Source organism: Alosa pseudoharengus, unplaced genomic scaffold (assembly GCF_046254945.1).
Source record: "Alosa pseudoharengus isolate Yale_2024_CS ecotype anadromous, Long Island Sound unplaced genomic scaffold, YU_APseudo_1.1 YU_APseudo_1.1_scf_10, whole genome shotgun sequence".
NCBI lineage: Eukaryota > Metazoa > Chordata > Actinopteri > Clupeiformes > Clupeidae > Alosa > Alosa pseudoharengus.
The window spans coordinates 32,062,802-32,085,387 of NW_027468565.1; the positions used below are offsets into that span (position 1 = coordinate 32,062,802).

General features: G+C 43.7%; 1 protein-coding gene across 3 annotated transcripts; it reads right to left on the reverse strand.

Moving 5' to 3' along the window:
• Positions 1 to 4: 4 nt before the first annotated feature.
• Positions 5 to 21,524, reverse strand: phrf1 (PHD and ring finger domains 1). 3 transcript variants are annotated; one of them, XM_076270186.1, is made up of 18 exons: positions 21,448 to 21,524; positions 20,262 to 20,410; positions 19,965 to 20,087; positions 18,812 to 18,999; positions 18,403 to 18,486; positions 16,633 to 16,766; positions 15,354 to 15,445; positions 14,580 to 14,776; positions 13,901 to 14,036; positions 12,981 to 13,105; positions 11,624 to 11,817; positions 11,219 to 11,341; positions 10,255 to 10,409; positions 6,666 to 9,971; positions 6,267 to 6,343; positions 3,915 to 4,043; positions 2,873 to 3,001; positions 5 to 2,301 (listed from the first exon to the last, which is right to left on the reverse strand). In XM_076270186.1, the coding sequence occupies exons 2-18, from the start codon at positions 20,350 to 20,352 to the stop codon at positions 2,131 to 2,133; spliced, it is 5,454 nt and encodes a 1,817-aa protein (XP_076126301.1). In that variant the 5' UTR covers positions 20,353 to 20,410; positions 21,448 to 21,524; the 3' UTR covers positions 5 to 2,130. The 3 variants fall into 3 exon arrangements, with proteins under 3 accessions (XP_076126301.1, XP_076126309.1, XP_076126317.1); XM_076270194.1 differs by lacking the exon at positions 21,448 to 21,524 and adding an exon at positions 21,179 to 21,370; XM_076270202.1 differs by lacking the exon at positions 21,448 to 21,524 and having other exon boundaries at positions 20,262 to 21,157.
• Between the last annotated feature and the right edge of the window lie 1,062 nt (positions 21,525 to 22,586).

The window sequence follows — 22,586 nt, forward strand, 5'->3', positions numbered from 1 at the left end:
CTCGTAGTTTCCATATGTCTTTTTTATTAAATACATAATTGAAGAAATATTTACAAAACACTTGGGTGGAACCTCCAGTTGCAAGCAGTTTGTACAGACACTGTTAATTGAGTGCAGAGGATGCAGAGTTTTGAGAAAAAGGGGGTGGTGGGAGGGAGTCCATTCTGGCTACCACTCCTTGGATGTTTGGGTAGGGATATCCAAATCCCCATTACTAACAATGTCACCTGCAAAACACACCCAGTCTACGTACAATTATTAACCATTCAATCAATGTAAAGGAACAATTTACTTCTATCTTCATCCAATCAAGCAGGAGGAAAAATACTAAGGAAATAAACATAACGGGCCGCGGTGTTACTAACTCACAATGATCATGTTCCCTCATCTTCATACTTTTGCCCTAAAAGGCAAACTTTCATGGAAAAAAAAGATACAAAAAAAAAAAAGACCAAATACATTCAAGTCACACCACACAAACTCCTCAATCCCTCCACACAATAATGTTAAAGGAAACACAGACACCGCTAAAAGAGAAATAAAAGGGCCTTCAACTAACCCCCACCTCTCATATTTACACACAACTTAGTGACTGTATAATCATGCAGTGTAACTGCACAATACACTACTCTGCCAGATGTGGTGATCTCAGTCAGAAAGTACTTTCAGCACGCTTAAAATGACAAAACAAAAAAGGCTCTCAAACTAGCATTTCAAGGTTGAGGTTTAATAATGAACCTGGGTCAATAAACTACCTACTTGAAATATACCTGAAACATGTTAGAACAATTTTACATGAGGCTGAGAAATGGTGGTTGGATACAACTCACAGAGCTGTAACTGAACATGACATTTCCTATGTAAATGACAGGCAATTTTACATAACTTCTTCCTGATCTGAAAGCAACCATGTCCAATTAGGATAGATTAACAGTGTTGTTAAGACCAAAGCTATGCTAAATAAGTGAAGATAATTAATATTGCACATTCTGACTGAGTTATCACTCAATTGAGTAAAGTCTCAAAGAAATACATGCATTCAGTGAAGAGACACCCAGAGTAGATTATTCAAACAGAAAAGACAAACAGAAATCAACTACTTTTTAAAAAGTTATAAAATGTGCTGTCCACTAAAATATGAACAGTAATAGTGGGTGTTGGAACACTGCTGGCCTAGCTATGCTAGATTAAGTGTGTTCTTGATCATAGTCATGAGTATCAGTGTGAAGCTGCTGTTGTTGAGATCCAGCACACAAACTATGCTTCAAAAAAAGGCCAGTTTGGGTAAGCACAAACATCTCCTTTCCAGAGCCGTATCCAGATATTGCAATGTCTCAGTAAATACATCTTTTCTTCCTCATCTCACACTGCAGAGACATACTTTGGATGTGGACACCCTAGCAGAGTAAAGACTTCTAGACATGGTGGTGATTTATCCAGAGAAGTAAAAACCACAGCAGATGCTCAGACAAGTCTACATCCACTGATGGTAAACCATGGGCAAGACAATCGGTGCTCCACACGAGCATTTATGCCTTAGGGATCCAAAGAGGTGGAACCAAAAGAACGAGTTGGTACATGTCATTTCTCATTGAGACTAAGGGGAAAGTTATTGTGGTAATAAACAGGATCTCCTTACATTTATAAAGGCATGGATTAAGTGTGAAGTGTGGTGCTATCACATGCAGTTGTCATTTCTTCAACATGCGGTGGGGTATTATTTTACAGAATTTTTTTATAATTGTATGAATTGGGTTTTCTTACAAATGGTGTACAGATGGGGTGTTTCTTAAGGATCTTTACACATACACACAGACACAGACACACACACACACACACACAGCTGACAAAGCAGTTGTGACCCCTGTGTTAACAGATGCATGAACACACGTACGCACACACTCCGTCTCACACACATACACACACACACAGAAAAGGGGAAAGGTGGGGGAGAGCTTATGCAATAGCGGACATGGTTTCTCAAAGCCCTTAAGTCACCCAACAGGGTTATATGGTGGGAGCAGTGATATACAAAAAACCCTATTAAACAAACAAACAGGTCAATTAGAATTTGATCGTATGAATAAGAAGACTTCCTGTCCTCGTGTGGGGAGGGATCACTCAGAGCACTTAAGAGTCTTCATCCTCTGGCTGGTCTGTGCCAACTCCACTCCCACTTCCGCTGGATGTGCCCTCCTCTGGCTTCCTGTGTTTCCGGGCATGCTTGTATTTATCCACGTAGGCCTTCACCAGGTTGGCCACCTTCACTGGGTTGATTTCACCGCTCTTGCTGTGGCACACCTAGAATGTAGAGCCAACAAAAGAGACGTCAACAATTGCCTGAACAAAAGTTGTAAAGTTGCCTGAACACGAGGGTCATAAAACAAACATTATCACATATATGGATATTACATACAAAACGTCTCACTTAATGATCAACTTTGAACAGAGAAAAGGGCAACATGTTGACCTAAATAATAAGAATCTACAGTAATTTCCTGTGTATTAGCCACATTGTGTATAAACCGCAGGACAGTGATTTATGCAAGTTAAAAGAAACAAAACCATATTAATACCATAAACCTCGGCTAATAGTTGGGAAATTACAGTACACAAATTGCATTATAGTGCTAATAGGGATTGGTTAAAAAAAAAAGATTTTTTGATTTTTGATTTTTTTTCCCGGAAGTGTGAATAAAACAGATATTAAAGTAACAATTCTTAATGTAAAGATTAATAAATAATAATTTAATAATGCTTCAAGTTCCAAGTACAATGTAGGCTACAGAATCATTTCTTTGTGAATGTATTTCATATCCAAGCGAAATTGGTCTTGTAACTGAAACATCACTAAAAAAAAACCCTTGCTTACCTTCTGCACAGCTTTCCGCAGGATGTCCTTGTACTCCTCCTTGGTGATGTCTCTCTTCTGGTAGAAGGGCTTGATAGCCAGCTTCACCTCCTCAATGGCTCTCTCCTGCATGTGAAGCTTCTTCATGTACTGCGGACGGGACACAAAGGAGACACGCTCAGAGAGACCGCTCTGGGACAGCCATAGGTAATTCCTAAGATAAACTGTAGTGGGGGAAACCATATCAGTTGGCCTGTTAAGGTCAACAGATCGGTTTTCCACACCAGTATTTCTAAGGGGAAAAAAGTCCAGCACAAACAAGTTCATGCTTTAGATAGATAGATAGATAGATAGATAGATAGATAGATAGATCGATAGATCGATAGATCGATAGATACTTTATTGATCCCCAAGAGGAATTTCAAGCTTTACCTGTGAATTGAGCAATTAATTTAACAAATGGCTTTCTCTGATTGGTCAAATACATATAATTGTGACATACTGTGCCAAAATAATCTTGAAGTTATTTTTTGCTACACCTTGGTCTTTCATAGGTAAATACTTTTGAGTTTTTTTATGTAACTATGTAACTTTTTGTTAATGTGTTCTATCAGTTGATGGCTAAATACATTATTCAGCATGTCAAGTCAAGCAATTTTCTCTGTGCTATATTTATGGAATTTTAGCCTCACCTGTCTCATTTTAGAGACTTATAATAAGTGACAACATTATCATTTATATTGTGGATGGATGAAGTGTTCCACTGCAACTATAAATAAATTCTATCAGTGAGGTCACTATGTTTGAAATAGAATCATTGCTACACGCCATCAAGAAATAACACAAACAACACACCTGATCAGAGATTAACCTTTGACCAGTGAAAGCGCTTTGTATCGTTCCTTTTACCTTATCAAGAGAGCATAGGTCACATATTCCATCCTATTATGAAGACTGTGCCAATAACAACATAGAGTAACATTACTCCGGTTGAGCTTTTCCCAGTTTTCCCAGTGGTTAACTCCTACATCAAGTAAAATTCCAGGGATTTCCATCTCCTCACCATGTCATTGCGGGAGGCTTCTTCCTCATCTCCAGGAGCAGATGCCCCCTGTCCCGAGCCTGGTACTTCCTCTTGGGCCAGGGAGGCTGAGGAGGGGGTGGGGGTCACGGCACTGGCTCCCACAATTTCCTGTGGGACCATGACAGACGTACAGAGAGACAGGTCAGATCAAGTGCAAATCTAATCACACCACTGGTCAGGTTTACAGTGTTCCCAGATCAGCCAAAATCACAATCACAATTAAAAGGTGGTCCTGTAGATTAACTGATAGAGCAAGGGGCTAAGAATGTTATGGTTATCAGGTTGACACAGAAGGGACAGACATACATCCATACATATTATATTTTCCTAAAATATTATATTTTAACTTCAATTGTTCTGTTTTCATTTGTGTTATGCTCACTGTGCATGTAGGTTTAGCAGACAAATGGGTAGATCCACCGAAACCAAAACCAAAAAGACTTTCCATGACCATGCTTTTTTTTTTTATTCAGAAAACTAAAAATGTTACGAACATAGCAGCATATCTGAAACCAGTTCCTGTCACATGTCACATTTCCTTAGCTTTGAGATTTGTGAATTGTGTGTGGTCTGCAGTGCTGACAGATTCTCTGGAATAGGCACACATACACACATGTCTTTTCTTTTTTCATTAAGCATTCCTGAGGGCCAGGCTCTTCCCATTTCTGTGTCAGGTGCAAGTTTCGTTTTATCTGAAACGCTACTTAGATTGCTTCCGCCTCGCGTGTGCATGCAGTCTGCTGCCAAGGGCTAGAGCTGCAAGCAGGATCGTCAGACAGCGTCTTGTTAATACTGCCACCCCATGGTCAATAAGAGGTAAAGCAATAAGCCCGCAAATGTAAGAAACTGGCTTATGGTAAACCAGTTTCTACCCCAGGAATCCTAAAAGAGTTCAGTTTCATGCGAGTTCAAGGGGAAATTCCCTTAATCGGAGGCGGTAGATGTCCCAACACATAATTGATGGTGGATAACAATGAAGGCTTGATCAGGGGAATGAAGGCTTAAAGCAGGGGTACATTTTGCACCTGAAGTTTTCTGAAAAGCCATTATATATTTTATCATCCATTTTTGCATCTTAAATGGCCTGTCCCACACATGAATTCAGGCACAGTGTCTGAGAACGTAACAGTAGTTTTGTAATGGTTCACAAAAATCACCTCGGTTAATTACGGTTCAGTTAATTGTCGGTATGGTAAGCCTGTAGGTACTGCAAGCCTAATTCACTGACAAAATTACTGGTGCGCAACGGAAATAGTATTTTGAAAAGGTGTCAAATGTTTTTTTGCAATTAATTGACTAAATTGACATGGTCTGGCATTTAAAATGTTTGTGTATGAACTCAAATTTGAAATATGGTCCAAAGGCAAAAAAGCCTACTGTTGATTACTATTAAAGACTGCACTCGATACACATCTGTATTGAACCTACGGTGTAATGTCCTGTACCAAAATGGTTAGGTATGAACACCTGTACCTATACACCCCTACTTAACAGCCCTGTGAAGATGGGGGTACAGCATTAAGAGAACGTAACCTCGGAGTTGGGTTGTAACATTGTGTTTCAGATAGCTGAATTTTGGGAAGTTTTAAAAGCAGGTGTTCCTAGGCATCTGCCAAATAACACAAACATAAACACAAACATAGATGTATCTAAAGGCTAGCCACAAACAAGAACAAAACCTAGTACTGTTTCCCTTTCTTTGAAAGCTCTCCTCTCATATCCTGTTAAAAAGGTCCTGGTGTTCTTACTTACTATTTGCAGACCCACAGAGACCTACCTATGGATGGAGCTGCTAACACTCTGTCAGGAAGGACAATGTAGTGTCAAGAATAGAGAGATAAAAATCTGTTTACTCTACTCACTGGGGATTATTTGTGGCACCAAAGTACAGTGCTAGCATGCTGTGTAGTGCAGTGCTAGCAACTTCGCAATCCACTTCAAGATTTGTTTTTCATCAATAATGTGGTTTAGTTAATCACTTTTTTCTTGAACGGTTTCTTGACAGCTATCCTCACTGGTATCCTATTTAGATTAAGCCCTACTGAAGGGCTAATTTTAGGACTAAGAATTCCCATTTTCATTTTATCTCCCAATGCCAGGGCTCTACACTAAAAAAAAATCCAGGAGCACTTGTGTGCCCAAGTTAGTTTTTATGCTGGATTCGTGACGTGATTCTATGGTTCGCACCAGTAATGTTTTTCAATGTTGCGGTGTATTTTGTAGACAAACACTGACATGGTTAGAAGATATTCGCACCAGTGTGCCTAAATATTTTTTACACTCGCACGCAATCATTTTTACTTAAAGGTTTCATGGGCAAAAACACCTCACCTGGTTAGACATCTGTGTGGTGTTGGCTGCCTTCCTAGCGCCCTCCAGTTTCTGCTTCTGTTTATAAAGAGCGAGCTCTGGAGACAAGATACAACAAAGAGGACAGTCTCTCATTAAAAATGACCAAAAAGGATTCATTTGAAGTCATAACCTTTCAGCCATCCACCAAAGAATTTGAAAAGATGAAAGGATAGATTAGGCAACACTTGTATCTAGTTTAGGAGTTGCACACCTATGTTGTGCAACTGTGACATAGTTAGCATAAGTATACTATACTTATACTTATGTTGTGCAACTGTGACATAGTTGCTCAGATATGTCTATCAGCATTAAAAGCAGACATGTCTATCAGCATTAAAGGCAGATATGTCTATGAGCATTAAAGGCATTGACACTCACTGCTGATTTTCTCTCCTTGAGGCCCATCAGGTTCTTGTATGTTCCAAGTGACCCTCTTGACTGGAGGTTTTGACTTAGAACCCAGCAGGTCCGCAGCATCCTCCGTGTCCTGCTTGTCCGAGCCCTCCACTTCCTGCTTTTCCACGGCCTGAGTGACGACAGTGACATGGCCTTCCGGTTTTTCTGAGAGGGCGTCCGAAGTAGCACCTGTCCCGCTCCCGTCAGTACCCGCCCGCTCTCCCATCTCCTTGAGGTAAAGGCTGTCGAGCATGTAGTCCACATTGAAGTCTTCGTCGGCTGATGACTCCTCCTCCTCTTTCACAAGGTCCATTTGGACCTCCATCTTGTCCTCTGGGTCTGGAGGACGTGAGGAGATGATGGCAGAGGGGGTGTTGAGAGGAGGTGGCAGAGAGGCTTTCTGAAGGCTCAGACTGTGTTCAGGAGTGTCTGTACCTGGAGGAGGTGGGGGTGGGGGAGGTGGCGGGGGAACCTCCTCAGGCCAAATGCTCTCCACTTCGATAGACTTGGCTACGCTTGCAGACTGAACTTCACTCTTCATCGTCTCTCCCTGAACAGAAGCGGTGCCAACTCTGCAGTCAACAAGAGAAGACTTCCCTGGATTAAGGTCCAGTGGTATGGTTGGGTGAATCCTCTCCTCCTTGATTTCTTTGTGGTGAAGCAAATCCTGCTTGAAGGCATAAGGAGAACACACGTCCTCTTGCTCAGACTCGCCCACATGAGGGGACCAAGGTTTTTCCTGCTTGATTTCTTTCAGCAGAGCCAAACAGTGCTTGCTGTCCTGCTCCTTAGGGTCTTCCAATTCTTTGACAATCCTGAGAGCCCCTGAGAAAGCAATCTGTGTCCCCGTCTCCTTCTTGACCGAGAAAGGAAGTTCCTGTTTCACGTCTTTAGCTGCCTTCTCCTCTTTGGCAGTGCCAGTTGAGGCCAGTCTCTTGTGCAAGATCTGAGCAGGGTCCTTATGGTCTCTGGAAGAGGAGGACGACAATAACAACGAAGATGAGGATGTAGATGATGTTTTTTTTTGGAGGCCTCTGTCTTTCAGGTGAGTGCCCTGTGAAAATGGCTCTCCTTTCTTCCTCTCCCTGGATCGTGATCTTGACCGAGGTCTCTTTCTGTCTTTGGATCTAACTTCACTTGCTCGCTCCTTTGACCTCGAAGAAGGAGGAGAGGGAGTCCTCCTCCTCCTTCTTTCCCTGGAAGAAGACTTGGACCTGGATCTGGACCTTGAGCGTGATCGAGATCGACTGTGCCTCCTGTTTTGGACGCGTCTCTGGTTGTGGTTGACTCTGCCATCATTCCTTTCTCGGTTATCCTGGCGGTGTCTCCTCCTTCGTTCTGCACTGTTGGAGCGTGAACGCCTCTTTTCTCTGGATCGGGAACGCGATCGAGATCGCCTTCTGTCCTTCGAACGAGAGCGCGAGTGTCGTTTGTCCCTTGATCGAGAATGTGATGTGGAACTTGTGTGTTTTTTCTCTCGGGATCTCGATCGCGACCTCCTCTTATCTCTCGACCTCGAACGTGATCGCGAGTGGGATCTCCTCTTCTCTCTAGATCGAGAACGAGATCGAGAGTGAGAACGCCTTTTGTCTCGAGATCGCGAACGTGACCGCCGCCTGTCCCTGGATCGGGAGCCTGACCGAGAGCGTGAGTGCCTCCTCTTCCGCTCTGAAGCCTTTGGGGCTGGGCTGTCCCCTTTCTTCCTCTCCCTGGAGGAGGACCGCTGGTCGCTCCTCCGCACCTCTTCTCCCCTCCTTCCACTTCCACTGTCAGAGCTGTTTGCAGGGGGCAGTTGATGATCCTGTGCCGGCCCATGGCTCCTAGAGGGCGACTTTGATTTGTCGGGGCGTGCACCATCCTCGGGCTCTGATTTGACCTCCGTCTTGACCTTCTGGTCACTGGTGTTGGTGTGACTGGGTGAGGGATCCGAACTGGAGCTGGAGCTGGAGCTAGAGCTGCTGCTGGAAGGGGAGCTGGGTACAGAGGTGTGCTGGTGGGCTTCCTCTTTCTCCCGATTGTTGTCAGGAGTGTTACTGCAGTTGATCACCTGAGGAATTTCACAGAGTTGTTCAGGGTGTTCTGGTACTTCAGATATGTTTGCGAACATGTCTTCATAATCGTGATCATCATCTTCTGACTCAGGCTCGTTCTTCATCTGAACAGCAGTGCCTATGTGATCCTCGACCTTCACCGAAACTTCTTCCAGAGGCTCTTTTTTCACTTCATCCTTAGCTCCCTCTTTGCGTAATAACCTAGGCTTCTTCAGCCAAAATCCGGGTCTCTCACTGTCTGAGTCCGAGTCCGAGTTAGAGTTTGTGGGGTTCGAAGGGTCGTACACATCTGGCTTGGCTGAAGTGTCTTTGCTGTTAGGTTTTGAGAAGAGTATTATGGGTTTGCCCTGTTGTTTCTTCAGTGTCCCCGTTTGCGTTGGATCTAAGGGGTTAGATAACCTTCGGGACTGCCATGAACTCCCACTGGCGTTGATGCGAAAGCTCACTGAGGACGATGATGATGCTCCCGAAGAGCTGGCAGAAGAAAAAGAGGAGGTAGAGGAAGACATAGCAGATGAGGAGTTCAAGCTGGTGAAAGATGACGACGTCGATGATGACGACGACGATGCCCCCACCCGCTCTGGCCTCTGCTTGGGTGCCTCTGTGGTTCTACCCTGCTGGCCTGAGCTCGCCCCCTGCTGGTCGGCGGTCTGCTGCCGCACCTGGTTTCCTGTGAGGCTGTGGAGGGCGTCTGGGAAGCCATTACTACTGCTGCTACTGCTGCCGCCGCTGCTGCACCTGTTGCGGCTGCTAGTGCTACTGCTACTGCTCTCTGCCTGGCCACTGCCACCACTGCCGTCTCGCCTGATTTTTGGTATCCTAGGTAACACAGACACATCCACCCACACGGGCTTGGGAGGGGCTTTTTTGGATGCTGGTGGGCCGTCTTCCCTGTGTCTGTCCACCCTATCCCTGCTGGATGACCGAGGGTGAGTGTGAGCGTGGGCGTTTCTGGGGCCAGGAGACGCGACTGAGCCCTGAGAGAAGCCGGGCCTGGGGATGAGGCCGGGCGGGTGTAGGCTGGAGTGCGTATGAGCGGAAGGAGACCGGAGACCGGGCGACGAGGCCGGAGTGAGAGGAGGGAGGATGGGGCCTGCGGCGGAGCTGTGAGGTGGAGAGGTGCTACTGTGAGGGAACTGCGAAAGATCGGCTTCCCCGTTGGGCAGGAAGTGACTTGGACCACCTTCACTCACGCTGCCGCTCCGAGTAGGCGTGGATTTTGGTGATTCAACACTCACTGCGGGACCAATATAAACATATATAGAGTAAGAATGGAAATGCATGCCTGCTCTGAATCAAAAATTAAGCACACTGTAACACCTCTCTGTTATTTCAGAGCACAGGAAGTCACTACTTTTATAAAAGTAAGGATTTTAAATCACTACAGCAAAAACATGCACTTTCAGGTTTCTTTTTCCCTGAGCAATATCACATCACGTCATACGAAGATATCAAGTGATTGATGACAGTATCAAACATAACACTAACATCAAGATGATAAGATTGACAGAATGACTAACCGGCTTTGATAGCTTTGAGGGTGCCGTCTCTGTTGATGACCACGTCAGAGCTGTCCATCATCAGCATGCTCTGGCTGGAGAGGATGCTGCCCAGTAGGTCAGGGACCGGGGCCGCCTCTGCCACCTCCTCCCCCTGAGGCATACTCAGGCCACGCCTGCAGAACAAGAACAGCCTGTGTCAGCTTTTCAAGAAACTCTACTTGGATGTATTTATGCTTTACATTTGTATGGGGAGATGGTGGTGTTGTAGCTAAGGAACTGGACAAACGAGTGGTGGCCAGAAAGTTCTAAGTTTAAACATTATATATTAAAACTCTGAGATGGTGCGGCAACCATTTTCCTGGATTATGTCTGGCACAGAATGACCCAAATGTCTTACTCCTTTTTTTTTTTTAAGTATATTTTTGGGGCTTTTGCCTTTCTTCAGATATGACAGTGAAAAGAGACAGGAAGTAAGTGGGAGAGAGAGAGATGGGCTGTGATCGGGTTGTATGGGCTGTAACCTGTTGCGCTACAGTACCCCCCTCACACATCTTAGTCTGAAAGAGCCCAACACCATTACACAGATTCAGGCTTAATGTTGTTTGTGGACTTAAGTTAAGTAGCATTATGCATGAGAGCGTGTGCATGTGTGTGTGTGCGTGTGTGAGAGCATGTGTACAGTAATTTCCTATGTATTAGCCGCATTGTGTATAAGCCGCAGGACAGTGTTTTATGCAAGTTAAAAGAAACAAAAAAACATACTGCATACATAGCTGAAGAAATGTATAGACCCTTTCAACAATAAAAACAAAAACAATGCTTGAACGTTCTATTTGGTTCCCAATCTACTTCCTCTGCACTAAGATAACATATGGAATGTTAAAACGGAAGCCTTGTGGGGCCAACTATGATGCTGAACTCTTTTGAAAGGGTCTATACGGCGCGGCTATTAGTTGGGAATTGCCGGTATGTGTGGCTCTACCTGGACATGCCTGCAGCCACAGGTCTGGCCACAGGTTGGTGAGAGCGCATGGCGGATCGGGACAGGCCCCGGCGCTTCAGCTCCAGCAGGGATGGGGCAACAGGGGCAGGCTCCTCCTCCTCACTGCACACACACAGCAGCATTGGACACACTCACATTACATTTACATTTATTCTTTAACTAACGCTTTTATCCAAAGAAACTTACTCATGAGGAGTAACTTTCAAACTACAGTGCAATAGGGGACCAATTCAACTTAAATGTAATACTATTACTACATACTATTACTACACCCATAACTTATACTAAGTATGGGTGTTTCATGAATAAACTATTCCCATTTGGATACAGCACTTCAGGCTAACTTTGACAAGTGATGCTGTTGTTCCAGTGTTGTTAACATACACTTGATCAAAGTCGTCCAGATCGTACGGGTCCCCGTAGATGGACAGAGAGGCGGCCCCGATGTCAGCCCGCATGCTGCCCAGCGTGGTCTCTGAGGGACGGTAGACCGAGGGGAGCGAGGAACCGTTCTTGGCCTTCTTGATCCCTAGATTACGGGCGATGCGTCCACGTGAGGTGGGCTGCTTTTTAGCAACCTGGAAAAAAAACGTGTTGAGTATGCTTAATGAAATGATCATCAAGACTCTGAAAGGCAGATAAACATCATACTACCCTGATAGCACAGGGGCGTTGAATCCACGTTGAATCAACCTCCGCCGCTTCAAACAAACGTGGATTCAACGCCCCTTTGCTATCTGGGTACAACTTGTCAAGTATAGTACAAGATAAGATGGAGTTTTGGTCGTAAGGTCTGGTATAATTTGCGAACCATTAGTATTATGTGTGTCTTTTGTTACAGAAAAGTGATGTGTATGCAATGTAAATATAATGCAATGACTACATTCCTGAAGGCACAATGATGTAGACAATCAAAATCCCTGTGCATTCTACAGTTAGTTTTTGTACATTTTTTCTGGTTTTAACAACTAGAACAAAGACACACATAGGCCTGTCACGATAACAAATTTTGCTGGACGATAAATTGTCTCAGAAATGATTGCGATAAGCGATAATATTGTCGTTCTGAGAATTTTCCTCGGGAAGAGGAAGACGGCCCACTTGTTGTGTTTTTTTTCCCCCAACTGGGAAAACTGCAGCGGATGATTGTGTTTTAGATGCATATGCATGTTTGTTGTGTTGCCGCTTTTAATTGCGACTGTTTTCCAACAAATGCGACACACCGACTCGCACGCGTTCAGTGGTTCACCACGGGCATTCGGTTTAAATCCGAAATGCTCCCACACTGCAGCTGTCGCGTTTGGCTTAGAAACAATTCCATCTTTTTTGTCTTTATTAGGCGTAGCCTACTGGAACTCGCAACTAGCTTTCTCTCTGCCTAGTGCCTACCGGTATACTTCTCACGCGGCTTTTTAGCTGCACTCTGTGGTAGGATACGCCAGTAGTCCCGCCTCCCCACACACCATGCGACTGACAAGTGACTGATATGAGGGTTCACTCATCGTTACTCTAAGGACCCGAGAGAGGGAGAGAGAGAGACGAGGAAAACAAACAAGCAAATGGCATTTATCGCGGCCAGAAAAATTATCGAGCTAATTTTAATTATCATGCGATTAATTGATTTATTGAATATCGCGACAGGCCTAGACACACACAAAAAAAACAACAGATATTCACCTTCAGAGCACTGCTGCTATTTTTTTCATACAAGTTCCTTTGCTACTAAGCAAAAGTTGCTCACCAGTTTCCTTCTGGACTTGGTCCTCCTAACTCGCCGTTTTCTCCTCTTCACCCTGGTTCCTGTAGCTTTGCCTTTTTTACCATCGCCATCACAGGACTTGCCACTTTTGGTGCTCTTGCGCTTCACTGGAAAAGGAAAGCAGTTAAATTACTCAGTGGTGCTGCACGGGTCAACCCATAACCCGCTGGTTGACCTGCGTTCGGGTAAGATGTCCAGATAATATTGTGGATGGGTCGGGTCAAAATCACATATATAGCAGTGTTGTAAATATCCATGTTCAGAATTGCTTGTGAATTGCTAGGCTTTGTAGCCTATTAGGCTAAAGTAGGATTGTGTTTTCCTTAAGTGCCAGCCTATCCAGTAGATCTTGTTCAGATTACACCACCAAAACTTTTTTGATGACCAGCAAGAGAGATAAGAAATGTGAGGAGTGTGTCCAGATGAAATTACTAAGCTAGATAGGATTGTCCCATTAATTGAAAAGGGCTCTTATTTGTTCTTGTAAAATAAGGAAACATTATCACATATTCATAGGTCGGTTTTGGGTCTATGTTTAATGCATATTTTGGGATGAGGCGGATTGGATCTCCTAATGGGTGGTGTGGGTGCAGATCATAAACCCCCCCCAAATCCTGCATTTCTATCCCGCCGACTAAAAGCTGAAAAGGATGAACAAAACTACTGCAATACTACTGTAAAAACTCAACAACACCAACAGGACATCACAAAAAAGCTCAAATTAAGAGCAGTCATTTGATGCAGAACAGATCAGAGACTCATAGAACACAACAGAGACTCATAGAACACTACAGAGACTCATAGAACACTACAGAGACTCATAGAACACAACAGAGACTCATAGAACACAACAGAGACTCATAGAACACAACAGAGACTCATAGAACACAACAGAGACTCACCTGTCCTCCTTCTCCTCCTGCGACGGGCGGGCCGCGGGGTGAGGTCACGCACGTACACAGCTGTGCTCAGACCAGCCACCACAGCATTGATGGTCTCATCCAGCCAGGTAGACTGAATCCGGTACCTGGGTGTAAACTGCACACACCAACACACATCACTCTCCATGCCATATTACACCAGTCATGCACATGCCATGTACATCAACATATTACAGAACAATTATCAATAGACTAAACTCACATAGGAGGGTCAAGGTGCTGACGGTCACAAACATCTATGCAATTGAACACACAAGCTCCCATGATCATAGAATCCATTCAACACACTCCAGATCACTCCATATGCAATTCTAAGCAATTCCAATTTGTTATTGAAAAGTAAACTCTCTAAAAGCACATCTAAACTTCCAGTGGAGAATTTTAATACATTCTCCAAACATTAGTGGTTTTCACTATAAGTAACTATACTACAGTGAGCTCTTTTCCAGAACACAAGAACAACAACAACAACAACAGACTGTAAAACCAAATCGAATCTCCTCTGGGTGCAGACTCAAACAGGCGCTCTACTGCATCTGACCTTAGGGCAGTACAAACGAACACCCCAGCCCAGTGAGTTGCTGAGCCAGTTAGTGGAGTTAGAGACTAGTTGGGGAAGCAGCAAAAGCGTCATGCAAACCTGTCCGTTGCCGGCGGCACGTGCAGAGGCTGCGGTGCGTGCCTGGGTGATGCGGTGGCGGTTCACACTGGCCCGGACCCGCTCACTCTGCTGCGTGCGGGCGATGGCGCGCATGGGCCGCGCGGCGGGTGGATGCGATCGGCTTGTGGTTGGTCGGGCGATAGACAGAGACTCCTCCTCACTGTCAGGAGCAGCTCCTGAAACAATGGTAACAAGCGGAGTCAAAGAGGAACCTTGCTGGATAAGTGGAGGCAGCTCTAGTTCTAGTTCATCCCACTCTTTCTTCAACATCAAATTCAAGAACTTTTCAAAACCTTTTCCAAAATATTAACGACTTAACACGGCATATTTTGAGACAAAAGTGAAGGTACATTTTATCAACATGACAATTGATAGAGAATTCTATGGCGATAAAATTGGCACTATTGCTAAGGATCCACAACAGTTACGTAATTCAGTAATAGGACACGTCCCATTATGACCACTGCATCGGTGGTACAGTAGTTAGCTTTGCTGATTTCCAAGCAAATTACCTGGGTCATTAGCAGACACTGTTGTCCAAAGTGACTATTATGTCAACTATATTACTTTTTGAAGCCATGTCAAGGGGGCACCCCGATGTACTGAAATGTACGTATATGTATTCGGTATGAACCCATTATAAAAATCATGCTTCAGATTCCATCACACGATATGTGAGAGCATATAAAAATAATACTGTGCTAAATGTTATGATCACACTGCATTAGCAAATTTTATTTTCCATATACTTACTTGAGTTGCGGTTGTTGGCAGCACACTCTGGGCAGAACCATTCTTCCACAGGCACGGTGTCCAGTGGAGGGGTCAGACACTCCATGTGGTACCTGCCACCACGGGGGAAGACTTTACAGGTAAGCATTTTAGAGGGAATAGAAAGAGACTTTGTAATGAGGAGAGACAGCACTCAAAGAATCTCCCATAGAAATGTATGATGTTATTTCGTAATGCCAAGATGGCAGTTGTCTACACATATTCTGGCCCCTACGCTGCCAAAGTGAATACATTGTGCCAATTGTGTGGTATGTTCTGAATACATCGTGCCAATCATGAGTTGTGATGTCGCAGCTGGAGTGAGGTTGGTGTTGTATAGCCTTGTGCACGTGCAGTACTGCCCGAAATAAATGCCTGATAAGTGCCCAAAATGCGTTGCGATAGGGCCACCGAGTGGTGAGCAAGGAACATTTCTGTCTAGTCTGAAATAAGACTGAAACTTTGAACCCTGATAGTACCAAATCATCTGAATCTCAATAGTCCAGTCTTTTGAAAACAAAACAAACTATTTTGTTCATATTCTGTAAGTTGCTCTGGACAAAAGCGTTCGCAAAAAAACTATGACACATGTACTGTAGGAATTATTATTTCACAGTGAGATTTGTTCTCAAGATGTTTTTTTCCAGCATGTCTGATAAATCATTTAGCATCTTGCAACACTTTTAACATCACAGACCTGTTCCTATCAAAACATCCCCACAGACAACAGATGAGATGAGAGATGAGTATTGTGAAGAACATTTTGTAACCCTTGTGTCTCTTTCCTGTCAGAAGCAATTACTCTACGGATTACGGAACAGTCTTTTCACTCTCTTACATTACTGCACAACTCCCTGGAGGGGATCTAACAAATTTGATACACACAGATGTAAGTCATTTCCTGTATGGATGAGGAAGGCTGCACAGGGCCTGATGCATAGATATTAGAAAGCTAGATACCTCATTGGGCTCCAGAACGTACGTAAATAGCGACGCCATCTTGGTGGGGGCAACAATCACTGGAGGCCAATGGAGGAGCATGTGACTCTGACTGGAAATCTCTGTGTGTGTCTCTGATTGCCGGCAAGTGTTGCCCATAGACAGTAAACGTGTTGCCCCCACCAATATGGCGGCCGCGTTTACGATGCCTCCTAATAGAACTCGACGGACAATGCGGTATCTAGCTTTCTAATACCTATGGCCTGGAGTGTATGAGTGACAGCAGGAAAGAAGATTAACGGCAGTGGAGCGAGTCACTCACCCGGCGTCACAGCCATCACACAGCAGCAGCCGGTCCTCACGGTCGCTACCACCACACACCTCACAGCTGGTCTGCTCCAGGTCCAGATCCACCTGCTCCTCCTGACCAGCCTTTATAGGCTTCTGGACAGTGATCTACACACACACAAACACAAACACACACACACACACACACACACAAACCCACACACACAAACCCACACACACACACACACACACCCACACAAACCCACACACACACACACACACACACACACAAACCCACACACACACACACACACACAAGCATGCACACACGCACATGACATATAAACAAGCACATACACAAACCCCAAATCCACCATTTATTGTTTATGAAGGTGAACACAGTGAGTCTACACCTCTGATTAAAGGGAGGCTAATAAATGTTTTCTTTGAGTCTGACTGACAACCAGTCAGACTTAAGAAAGCAAGGCTGATGCACAAAGGATGCCATATAAATAAAATATATAGGCCTTTATAATGAAAACTAAATGTTTTACACATTATAATACATATTTCCCGTTAGGCGTATGACATCTGTCTCTTGATTGTTGGATGGCATGAGATTCAGTTATTGTACATTCTGAACAGGATAGTTCCTGTTTTCAACTATGAGTAATCAATCATGCCAAACAATGTCGTAAACACAATGAAGAAAAGATGAAGTTCAGTTCATGTCAATACTGAATTAAGGGCTGTTCACACCAAGAACAATAACTATAGTGATAACAGCAAAAAAGTCCACACATAAAATATAACAATAATGACATGAACGAGATCACTGGGGATCATTGTCAGATTCTGAGAAAAAGCTGACAGCCAATCAGAATCCATCAAATTTTAGACATCACATTCATCAACACAAGAAGTAACTTTCCTCATCATTGGTCAGTGTGGACGCTAATGTTGTTATAGTTATCGTTCCTAATTAAAGGTACTGTAAGCGATTCTAAGCGAGTTCTAAGTCATAACACTTTTTGTCACATGCAGGGAATATCTCATCATCCGCTGACTGTCCATTCTGTAAGTCCACTGTAAAAAACACAGCCCTTGCTACTGGAATAAGGGCTTCTACACACAGTTGTGTTCCGTCAAAGCATGCCAGTGGGTGTTCCCGATGGTAGCTATGCAAATGACTTGAAGTATAACCGCAATTTGATTGGTTGGTGCCGTCCGTCGATTGGCTTGATTGGCCGGTGCCGTCTGTCGGTGCAGCAACAGCTGAACTTCTTAACACGAGCGACGGGAGAAACGTGACGCAACTGACCCACAATTCAGTTTGACAACGGATGACGTGAGCCCATGCAAAGTGATTGGGATGTGTCTCCAGCACTGCAACGCACGCAACTGTGTGTAGGAGTCGTAAGCCTGTCCCCGAAACTATAACAACATTCTTCTATCCCACCACTGACAGGAGGAGGTTCATGCTCTGGAAAATGTCTACAAAATGTTGACAAAGCTAATTGCCACCACACTGGTTTCCTTTTCCACCAGCTGTGCAGTGGCACATTCTAGAAGTGTCCCAGATAGTCTGCTTCGCTTCAAATATGCACCAAGTCTATTGTCTATGGATGTTGCCTCTGGGACGCCTCTGATTGGTGGAAATGAGGGGTAGGCTTTCCCCCATGATCATTCTACTGATTCTGGTCTGTTTACCATCTCACACAATAAATAACCAATTACCTCATCTCGTTACCTAAATTGATTATCTGAAGACATCAGAACTGTATATAAACCAACAAATACTTACAGCTTTCTGAACTTTCCCTCCAAAACATTTCCTTAGACAGATGGTCTTGAAGACTATCCTGTCTACTGGGCAGGAGTTTGCATTCTGACAAGAAAGGAAAACAGTAGTGTAAACTATTTGAATGGTCATGATATAAATTCAAAACATTTAACAATGTCCATGCTATTAACTCTATTACAAAGGCTATAGCACAGCTGACAAATATCATGCATCAGAAGATGTTCTCAAACATCTTCTAAAAACAAATCAAGAAAATGATTACAATCAAACTCGGACAAAGGGTTAATGAATATTATATTATTCCTGGTTAATAATGAAGACACCCCACCACACACAGCATTTCCACATGGGCATAGTGTTGCTTGGACTGGTTATGTGAGAGGCTCGTGAGTGAGGTGGGGAGACGCACCTTAGACCACTCCAGAATGCAGTCCAGACAGAAGTAGTGCTCACAGCTCTCAGGCGTGGCCACAGGCTGCTCATGGAAGGAGTTGAGGCAGATGGGGCATTTCTCTGAGTCCTCGTCTGAGCTTAGGCCAGCCAGATCCACAGCAGTTCCCCCAACTGCCCCCTCCAGCTCATTTCCAACCTCCTCAACTGGCGAGGAAGAGAGAGTACATTAATGGCTGTATGAGGAAAGAAAACTTATAATTGAGGCATTGACTGCAGCGGTATGCTGACGACACCCAGCTCTACTTATCTACAAAACCCACTGCCACTCTTCCGCCAGCTGCAATTACTGCCTGCCTCCATGACATACACTTGTGGATGACACAAAACTACCTGAAGCTGAATAGCAGTAAGACTGAGCTGCTAGTGGTTGGCTCCAAATCAGCTCTTGCTAAGATGGAACCTTTCACCCTTTGTGTAGATGGCTTGCTCCAACCAGGTCAAGAGCCTTGGTGTCATACTGGACAATGCACTTTCATTTAGTGCGCACATAAACAGAATGTCTCGAAGTGCCTTTTTCCATCTAAGGAACATTGCACGGCTTCGCCCAGTGCTCACTCAGCAGAGTGCAGAAGTCCTTGTAAATGCCTATGTGACATCCCGCCTTGACTACTATCTTGTCTGGAATCCCTAATAAGCTACTCCATCGGCTCCGACTGATTCAGAATTCTGCAGCTAGGATTATAATGGGCTCCAAATCCACTAGCCATGTAACACCATTGCTTATGCAACTGCACTGGATTCCAGTTGCCTACAGAATACGTTTCAGGCCCCAGCTGTGGCGCAACTGGCTGGGGCACCTGCACTGGACTGACTGACTTTTACTTTAATTTTCATGTTATGAGATGACTATAATTTTAACAACCTTTTTGTTTGTGAAGTGACCTTGGGTGTCATGAAAGCCGCTTTAAATAAAATGTATTATTATTATTATTATTATTATTATTATTATTATCTACACTGTGTCTACTAAACACATCATCGCACCTCAAGGTAAAAAGGATAGGTATACTTTCACTGTGTTGTTAGTTGGCAGGTTTCACTAATCATTTCTAATAATGTACTAATGTGGCAATGCAAAAGAATCTCAGCTGCTTGCAGCTGTCTCATACCATCACTGTCGTCCTCATCCTCCTCATCTACTTCTCCATCAAGGATATCTTCCTCGTCTTCATCACTCCCTTCACTGTCAGTCTCTTCCTCCTCCGATTCTTCCCCCTCATCAGAATTGTCCTCTGAAAAGAAGGCAAGGAGTCATTTAACACAGAGGCCTCAAACCACTCACGAATATTTCTCTTAACATGACTGAGAGAGAGCAAAAATGGAGAACTGTTCATAGATTATTTTATGACCATAGCTGTTAAATGGGCCTGATGAGAAGGTCTACCCACCAGGACTGAAGAACTAACCGTCAGAAATAATAGAAGTTGCCGGTCGCTTGCCCTTGCCATGGGAAGCATTTCGGTTGATCAGCTCGTCCTGGCTGTCCTCCTCGTCCATAGCTACTCATCAGAAAACCTTCGCTGCACTATTTCACCAGTCTGGGTGACAACGGCCACTACAATAAGGAGATTGTATGCATTAGTTCTACTTGTCTATTGTCAAACTGCTGGTCATCAACCTATGGTGTGCATCTGTCAATAAAATCCGAGGTAGAAAAAGATATTGAGAACTACTGGGTCATTTGATGTAATGAATAGTCTGTTACGTTTACACAACAATAAACGTTACTTTGAATACTACACTTCTGGTCTTTCATAACTCTTGGGATAACAAGCTAACATCTAGTACTGTTAGTGTGATTATTGTAACTATACCTACCAACTAACATGGGCATTGCCTTTACCAGTAATTAAACAATTGTAAAGAAATCAAACAAGTTTGTGGTTGAGGCGCGTGTCAACAAAACAAAACAAATTTGTTGTCATACGGGTCAGTTCGAGGACAGCTAGGTTCGATGTACCCAGACTGCTAACGCTAGCTAAAATTTGCGTGTAGTTGAACGTGCGCTATTTTTTACTTACACACTCGAAGCAGTGCATACGGTGCAACAGAAACACCTGACATCACAATATAAATACATAAATCATATGCAAAATCGAATTATCCTCAAGCTGTTTATACCCTTTTAGCAAGAGGCTAACCACTGGGCCCAGCAAACACTTTTGACAAAGTACCGTCAGCTAATGCTAACTAGCAAAAGAGCTAGCATCTACCCAACCATATTTGTTAGTCATTTTGTTAGCCTTGGGAAGGTGAAACATTGAGAGTTAAATAGCTTAACTGTTTTCGCTAACATAACTGGACGAGAGATATATTCACATACCTCGCCAACAGGATATACTATGATCTAAACACGGACACCAGTTAAAGCATCTCGGCTGACAGGACTAGACAACACGAGAGCTTGATAGCAGGCTAGCTCGCTAACGTTAGCAGTTACCCATGTTTTCAGACCTGACTTGAATCTAATTTTAACTCAGGTACGCCTGATATCATGCTGATTTGTAACGTGGGTACTTTATTCAAAAGGTATTACGTATATTTTTTACTTAAGGAACATTTAATTCATTTGTCCATATGCCAAGCACCTACCCTAAATAGTTGTGTTAGTAATTTATTTGTTTTAATAAGGAAAGTCCGCGATTTGTGCGTTGACTGACGCTGCCGGCTGGGAATAACGACGGAAATGGCTGATCGCACGCAAATCACTGTGACACCCTTAAAGGGAAAGTACTTAAACGCATTGGCGTCTAAAAACGCGACTCACATCTGATTGTGAATTATTTTCCATTTTTGTCATGTTGCCACCGCAATTCCAAATAATATTGCAATTTATATAATATTGCAAATTGCATTTTGTTACTGATTTTCTCACGTCAAACTGTTGAATCCACCCTCTCATCCACAAAACATATGTTATGTAATAGTCTGCGGAGAATGTGTTGATGTGAGAATGGCCCACCCCCATACTGATGTACCCCCCCCCCCCCTTCTTATGTATTCACTTTTTTAGTGAATTTATTATTATTATTTATGCTATGTTGTATGTTACTATCAACAATAGCTTTGGCAACACTGCTCCCATACAGTCATGCTAATAAAGCAACTTTGAATTGAAGTGTTGCCCCCTGCAGGTGAATTATTGGAAGTCTGCCTTCAGTCTGTTGGTAGAACAAGTGTACACAATGTCCTAGAGAAGAGATGTCATATTCTGCATTCTCTCTTTCTTTCTCTCTCTCTCTCTCTCTCTCTCTCTCTCTCTCACACACACACACACACACACACACTAGCCATACATGCATACAACCCCAACATGTATGTTACATTCAGCCTTATTCTATAAAGGGTAAAGTTGTTGTAGGCTTATTGAGTTTTTACTTTTGCTTAGATTAAACATGATCCATGATAAACTACAATTAACGTAGGGTATTTTATGTGATTTATTTTGCCAATATTATAGCCTAAGCGATGGTATTAGGCTATTCTACAAAGCAGATAGATAGATAGATAGATAGATAGATAGATAGATAGATAGATAGATAGATAGATACTTTATTCATCCCGAGGGAAATTTTAGAATAAAGATAGGTCTCTCTCTCTCTCTCTCTCTCTCCCTCTCTTTCTCTCTCTCGCTCACTGGCTGAACTGTCATGCTGCATCCTTGGTACGTGCACATCCACACCAGCCTCATGGCAACGTTGTACACAAGCGAACAGAGTGCAACCACTATG